We start from the raw sequence: 8241 nt of genomic DNA, 5'->3' as shown, positions 1-8241 counted from the left end.
AGCTGGACATGACTGAAGTGACATAGCACACACACACACACACACACACGCACTTTTTAATTACCAACCATAAGCAAAGATGGGTACTGAAGGGGACAAATAAATTGGGAAATCAAGGCCTATGTGTCTAGCACATTATGATTAAATTCAGAAGGGAAAACATAGGCACATAAGAACTTCATGAACATTCTGTTGCTTTCACTGTTGCATGAAAAATGATTGATACAATATTCATGCTTTCTAATAACTCTAATTGAAAAATAACCTTTAAGTTGTATAAAACATAATAGGTTTTTTAAAATAAATTAATATTTAAAAAGGAAAAATGATTGGTGTAAAAATGTAGTAGACATTGGAGTAGAGTAGAAGACTACACAGAGGAGAGTGATTAATATTTACTATTCCAAATACTATCCTGGGAAGTTTATGTGTCATTTTATTTAATCCCTTAGCCAATTTTTATAAAGAAAACATATTTCTTTCAGATGTGGAAACTGAGACTCACATTAAATAACTTACTCAAGGCCAGATCTCAAAGAAATAGAAGTTCTCAAATTTGATTCCGTTTGGTTTGACTCTAAGTATCTTCCAGCTAGATTACACTGAATCTTGGAAAGGTAGGTGGAATGTGTCTGGGTGGCTTTAAGATATCTCACGTATGTTTTTTCCAGCACCAACTAGTAAACTTTCCAGAGACAAGGTCATTCAGTCAGCACTTGGTATTGTGCTCTGTACATAAGAATGTCCATTATTGACTTGGACAACTGAATTGAGCCCTAGAGCACGAAGAGGGCAAGCAACAACTTCATGCCTATCTCTGGTGTGTTTTCTTTAGGAGTATGGAGAAGACATCATGGATTCAGGGAACGTCACGTGGGTATCAGAATTTGTCTTCCTAGGGTTCTCACAGTATCAGGAACTCCAGCTTTTCTTATTTCTGGTGTTCCTGCTTGTCTACACCACCACTGTCGTGGGGAACCTCCTCATCATGGTGACAGTGACCTCTGATTCCAGGCTCCACACACCCATGTATTTCCTGCTGAGAAACCTGGCTGTCATAGATGTCTGCTTCTCCTCAGTCACTGCCCCAAAGATGCTGGTGGACATCCTCGCTGAGAAGAAGACCATCTCCTACCAGGGCTGCATGGCCCAGATCTTCTTCTTCCACTTTCTGGGAGGTGGGACTCTCCTCTTCCTCTCAGTGATGGCCTATGACCGTTACATAGCCATCTCCCGGCCCCTTCACTATGTCACCATCATGAACACTCAAGTGTGTATGGGGCTGGTGGTGGCTGCCTGGGTAGGAGGCTTTGTTCACTCCATTGTCCAGCTGATTCTGATGCTCCCATTGCCTTTCTGTGGACCCAACATCCTAGATAACTTCTACTGTGATGTTCCACAAGTTCTGAGGCTTGCCTGCACAGATACCTCCCTCCTGGAGTTCCTTATGATCTCCAACAGTGGGATGCTGGTCCTCATCTGGTTCCTCCTCCTTCTGATCTCTTACACAGTCATTCTGGTGATGTTGAGGTCCCACTCTGGGAAGGCAAGGAGGAAGGCAGCTTCCACCTGCACCATCCACATCATTGTCGTGTCTATGGTCTTCATTCCTTGTATCTATATTTATGCCCGGCCCTTCACCTCTTTCCCCATGGACAAAGCTGTGTCCATCAGTCAAACAGTTATCACCCCCATGCTGAACCCAATGATCTACACCTTGAGGAACCAGGAGATGCAGGCAGCAGTGAAGAGATTAGGCAAGCACCTAGTGATTTCCAGGAGGGAGTGAACTTAAAATAGGTTGATTTTAAATGACAAATCTTCTCACTGAACCTTTGTTTTCCATGTGAGAAGTGTAAAATATGGAGTGTGACAATTGAAATTAAAGTAATATTTCTACGGACATTTTCCTGTGTCAGCTATTTTGTTAGTTACTTTCAGACTTATCTCTTATTCTTACAAAACTGACAGAAGGTATGGTAGTATTATACAGTTTTACAAATGAGAAAACTCAGAGAAAAAAGACTTGCTCAGTGATGAACAGCAAATGAAAGGCAGAGCTTGGCCAGAAGATGGTTCCTCTGACTCCAGGTTTTGAGGCAGGAGATATGGGTGGGATTTGAAACTCAGAGTATCTCGCCATCACAAGGGAAAACTTACAGAGTTCCTCTTCTATGAGTGAATATCTCTGATAAATGGTCAACATTTCTATGTCAAATCTGGAACAATTACATTTGTTCTCCTCCCTGTTCTCTGCCTCATTCCCCACTGTGGTATTTCAGAAATGATATCATTTGTTAAGTTTCTAACTATTTTCCATCATCAAAGTACATATTTACGTGCACTTTGGATTGGGTCTTTCTTGACCAAATACTTCTTGGATATTCTGCAGGATATTCTACTTTAGTGACCAAATCTTTATATACTTTGGATGATATGGCTATGAGGACAATGTTGTGGGTGGTTGGGGAACCCAGGCTAGAGAGGGTAGGAACCTTGTCCTGCTTCCTGAGGGAGCCCAGTAGTTTCTCCCCAAGGATATACTCTTGTCTCCTAGGGTCACTCTCCTTGTTGTATGGGTGATGTGTGGGCACCGGCTGGGAAACTGGTCCTGCAGATGAAGGATCTCTAAGAAGACGGATGACCTGAAGACTCTTTCCCATTCTGGGCTGAAGGAAGGTGTGAAACTAGGATATTCTCACCTGCATATAGAGCAGCTGTAAGAAGCATCCAGAAACTTGTTGGAGAGTGTGGAGAATAAACAAGTGATATGAACTCCATGCTAGTCAGTCTAAAGTCTGAGGATAACCTCGAGTGTAATGCAGAGGATACAAGGCATTAAAAACCAATTCCTCAAGTGGAAAGTGAAAACCAGGCTTTCAACCACCAAGAAACACTTGGTCTTGTGGTTTAGAGGGAAGATGCTGAGAACAAAGGATAAGGTGATACACCCCACAATCTTCCACGTGGTCACATTGAACAAGATCACATAATTATCTACTAATACATTGAGATAGCAACATATTTGAGCAAATGCTAAATCAGAGTTGCTATTATAGGTGCTGGGGCTACTAAATTATTGAATTTATAATCTAGTTAAGTGAAACAACAGGAAAAATATGATAAAGGCTGTAACAAAGGTACTTGCAAAATGTTACTGGAACCCAGAGAAATGAATTAATTCTGCATGTGATTAATGGAGAAGGAGTTACAGAAAAGGGGATATTTGAGGACTTCAAGGTTGAGAAGGTAGTAGAAGGTATTTTAGGAAACAGAATGCATTCCCAAAGCTACAGAAATAACCAAGCTTAGGGCATATGTGAGACACCATGGATTCCTGACTAGCAATCACTTCCTGGGTAACAGGGGTACTGATGAGAAAAGTAGATGGGGCCTACATTTTGATCTTGGTGTGACATACTGAGAGTTACATGTACATATTTAAGCGTGTTTTTGAATCCTGAATTAACCCAAAACAAATGTTAGATCTCTTCTAAGAGTCTAGGTTCTAAGCTGTGAGTCCTTGATATAAAAGATTATAATGAGGAATGAAAGTGGTCAGGTACAAGTTTATGAAGGTCTCTGTGACGGTGATATAAAAGATGGACTTCAGTGGACGCAGATGAAAGCTGAAAGATGACACTAAAATAATCTCTGAAGGACAACAGTTTGCAGGAGGCAGGTGGGGGTGGTGAGAAGAGATAAAGCAGGGGAGTGGAGAGGCCACTTAACCCTCATCTGTCACCTCTATCTCTGACCCTCTGCATCCTTCTTCATCTTTGTTCCCAGTCTTCCCCCACCCCAACATTTCCCTTCCCCTTCTTTCCTCTCCCTCCCTCTTAATCACCCCTCTTTATTCCTTTTTCTATTCTATTTCTCTTATTTCATCATCTTCCTTTCTCTTTTATCCTTGTATTCAGTAACATCTTCCAAAATTCATTTCTTTAAGAAGAACTCTTTCAGTGCCATTCATGGAAGATCATCACCCTTTGCTTAACCCAAAGAATCTCTCTCCTACCCTCATATCTCAGCACACACACCATCTATCCTCTTACCTCACCCAGTAAGGAACCACCTACCCCAGGGAGGGGAGGCATTCCCTCTAGCTGTTCACCCACTCATCAGTCAATACTTTTTGAGTATTGACTATCAGCAAAGATGGGTACTGTAGGGTACAAATAAATTATAAGAAGCATATTCATTCCTCTGGATTCTATAGTTGAATTATGGAGGGAAAAACATAGAAACATAAAAAGTTCATTACATATGCTGACTGTTGCATGAAAAATCTTGGTACAAAATATGTTAGAGATTCGAGGAAAGGAGAAGGCTTAAGAATAGGAGACTGCGCAGAGGAGAGTGATTTCCATTTATTATTCCAGACACTCTTCTGGAGTAGAGCTATCTCCTCTCTGAAGTGTATTTACGTGTTTCTAGGTCTGTTTTCCCTCATCAACCTGTGAGTTCTTGAGAGGAGAATGTTTGTCCTATTTTTCTATCCTTAGAATTGAGCATAGAGGTGTACCAAACCTGTCTTTTACTTCTCTCCTACTCTTAAGAAAAGGATAACCTTCAGTTCTGTTAACAAATTGATCTAAAACCTAGGTAGCCAAATATTTACCCAGGAAAGATTGCTTTATTCAAGATCAGCAGAGAATTGCAATTCAGGGTCTGCACTCACAGTGAGCCATGTGTAAGTGCTTCAGTGTAAGAGAAAAAGACTGCTTTTATAGAGAGGGAAAGAGAGTGGGAGACTGCAGTATCAAAGAGTCCATAGTTCTTCATGGGCTAAGTCCTCACCAGTCTTTTCTTTTTCTTTTTTTTTTACTGTGAGAAAGTGTTGAACCATATAACTATATTCTATTTAAATTTGCAAATTTGAAATTATATGTTTAACCAGTTTTTTCCTCTACATTTTAATACAGTATAAGGAATTATAACAAGCAAAAGATTATGTGTAAAATGCTTCTAAGCTATAAAACACTATATTATATGAACATGCTCTTCAGTTCAAGAACCAGATGGTATAATAACTCTACCTGTCTATAGGTGCTTTCCATCACATTACTTCTCCCCAGATGAAACCACATTCTTGAATTTGGTGTTTATCACTCCATTGCTTATAAAAACAATTTCATCAAATATTAACATAATCAGTATATTATTTTTTTGTTTGTGCTTTATACAAATAAGACTGTACCTGAAATTCTGGGATTTGCTTTTTTTCACTCCACATTGTCTCTAAATGTCCATATTGTTTTGTTTGGCTGTAATTCACTCATCTGCACTGCTGTGTGTGTAATATTCCGTTGTAAGAATAAGCTTATTTGGATTGTCCTGGTTTTTGCTCTCAAAACAACACTCTTTTGGGTGGTCTTCTACTTGTCTCCAGCTGTCATGTTGCAGAGCTTTGGGTTATATACCTTGAAATGGAATTGCTGAATCATGAGATCTTCAAAGATTTACCTTTAAAAAGTAGTGCAAAATTGCTTTCCCAAGTTGTACTGAATTACACAGTCATCAGAAGCACTGAAGTGTTCCCTTTGATTCACATCGTCATAAACAATTAATATTGTCAGACTTCTTAACTGTTGCCAATTAAGTGAATAAAAAATGGTATTTCATGATAGTCTTTGTTTTTAAACTGGAGAGATTTAAAATTTTTTAATTTATTTATTTGGCTGCACCAGGTCTTAGTTAGTACATGTGGGATCAACCTTGATCTTCACTGCCTTGAGCAGAATCTATAGTAGCAGCATGTAGGGTCTAGTTCCCTAACTGGGAATTGAATCCAGGCCCCTGCAATGGGAGGGTGGAATATTAGCCTCTGGACCACCAGGGAAGTCCAGGCTTTTTCTTTTCAATGTAGAAGTTCTTACATAACTTGGTTACTGATCTATTGTCAGTGTTTACTATAATCTTGTCTACATTGGAAGAAGGGGAGTCTTCCTTTTTCCTGTTGGTTTCTGAGGTTGTAGTAGGGTGTGAGAACTCCTGTTCCCCCGATTCTACTTAACTGAAGTTTCTGTTTACTAATTTTTAAACATTTATTGAATTTTCACAGTGGGCCAAGTAACTCCAAGACAATAAAACATTGGAATCATCTTTCTAAAATGGATAAATTATATACAGTCCCACTCTGAGGAATCAACTTTGAGGCTGGTATGTAGCTTAGTAGATAATTTATCATTCTACGTGCCTTGAGAAAAGAAATATATAAACAGAGGATACAATGACTTTTTTATTGAGAACTAAATCAGAATCATAATTAATTAATCCAGGTGATTTAATTAGCCAATTTTTATAAAGTTGCAGTTAATGACATCTGACAGTAAAGGAGATTGATAAGACCTATTCACTTCTCCAGAATCAATCCAGGCTATTTTAAGGAAAGACTGGAGTTTAAAATGAACTGAAACTCTAAACATTGGAAGAACTAGTGTTTTTAGAATCCCTTTTACTTAAAAGCCACAATTTCTTATACTTTAAAAAATAAACCAGAGGGATTGTGGTTTGCTAAGTATAAATATTTGCAACAAAAGAATTCGGATCATGCTGGAAATCTCATGTAAAACAGAAAACTGTATCTAAGAACTCACAGTTTTTATTCTACACCGAGATAATAAAAATTAGCTAAACAGTTCATTATAATGTATAAGGACTATATATACAATTCCTTATACATAATGTATAAGTTTTATAGATGGTGCAATAGAATTGGATATACATGGGGAGTCGACCTTGGGATATGGTTGGTAAAATAAATGACAAATTTATAGGGTTTGTTTCCAGTGTAGTATACAAACCTTTTCCCACCTATCTTGTTGTCCAAGATCAATTAATTTTTTTAAAGTAAGCTATCAAACCAATGGTCTTGATAATGTGAGAAAGAAACTGTCCATCATGCTAACAAGAGCAGTGAAACTCAGTCATTCTCAAATGGTGGCCCCAGATAAGTAGCATTTAGCATCACCTGAAAAGTTGTTAGAAATGCTAATTCTCTGTAGATCTCAGCCATCCAAGAGCTACTGAATCTTAGGTTTAACATCCCCTTCAGGTGATCCAGGCACATGCTTACAGTGTGAGCCACTGGTCTCTGAAATGGGTCCTTCCAAAAATCTCAGAAACTTTCAGAGAATCTGGTTTTTCAACTTTTGATCTCCTAATCTTACATGTCATGAATCTCTATAATTTTCAGTGTCCCTGTTGGCTTTTCTTTTCTTTTGCTTGTATGTGTGGTGTGTTTGATTCTGTTTTGTTTTTCTTGCTTTTTTGTCCTCAAGGCAGCCCTCTCAAATAGTAAGTGTTTTTGAGATGCTTAGAAACTTTTTAACAGCTCCTATTGTTCCCTTGCCCCCAGTGGGATCATTTCAGCTCTGCCTACTTAGATCAGTCCAATAATTTCTCCCTGGGAATACGTGCTCATCCCCAGGGTCATGACTCATGCGTGTCAGTGATGCCAGAGATCAGGAAACTTTGAGGCTGTATGGAGAGAGTCTCCCAGAAAGTGTAAGACATGAACTCTCTTCTCCCATCTGGAACTGAAGGAAGGTGAGAGCCTGAGGGTTTCCACACCCTCAGATAGGTCAATGATAGGTTCTTAGAAACACTTGTTAAAGGGTGAGGAGAATAAAAAAGTGACCTCGATTTGATGGTACTAAGTCTAATGTTGGAGAAGAGCCTTGGGAAGAAATTTGGGAGCAGGAATGTACTGTTAAAACAGCTGCTTCAGGTTGCATGTAAAACCCAGTACTTTTACCAACCAAGTATAGATCTGGCCTTATGAGATAGGGAATGGAGGATAAGTAAAATCACTTTTTAAATCTCCACATAATTAATCACCTACTTAATACATTAATTTGATAATATTTATTGAGCGTGTGCTGTATCAGAGTTGGTGTTCTAAGTTCTGCGATTACCAAGATATTGAAATTAGGACATAGTTGGTTGAGGAGAGAAGCTGACAAAAATAAACAATGATAAACCTGTAACAGAGGTTTGTTTCAGATATGTGTGTGTGTGTGTGTGTGCATGCGAGTATATGTTAGTCGCTCAGTCATGTCCTATTCTTTGTGACACTATGGACTTTAGCTTGCCAGTCTCCTCTGTCCATGGAATTTTCCAGGCAAGAATACTGGAGTGGGTAGCCATTCGCTTCTCCAGGGAATCTTCCTGACCCAGGGATCAAACCTGATCTCTTGCATTGCAGACAGATTCTTTACTATCTAAGCCACAAGGGAT

The 8241-nt window shown here is 39.0% G+C and overlaps 1 protein-coding gene across 1 annotated transcript; it reads left to right on the top strand.

The window, feature by feature from the left end:
- The first annotated feature begins 853 nt into the window (after positions 1-853).
- Positions 854-1789, top strand: LOC105004111 (olfactory receptor 4D1-like). Its single transcript, XM_010861650.1, has one exon. It carries the CDS (start codon positions 854-856, stop codon positions 1787-1789), a length of 936 nt encoding a protein of 311 aa, XP_010859952.1.
- The last annotated feature ends 6452 nt before the right edge of the window (positions 1790-8241 follow it).

Source organism: Bison bison, unplaced genomic scaffold (genome assembly GCF_000754665.1).
Source record: "Bison bison bison isolate TAMUID 2011002044 unplaced genomic scaffold, Bison_UMD1.0 scf7180017864472, whole genome shotgun sequence".
In the NCBI taxonomy this organism is placed as follows: domain Eukaryota; kingdom Metazoa; phylum Chordata; class Mammalia; order Artiodactyla; family Bovidae; genus Bison; species Bison bison.
Note: the sequence above shows the minus strand (reverse complement) of the source record. Positions and strands in the feature narration are given on the sequence as shown.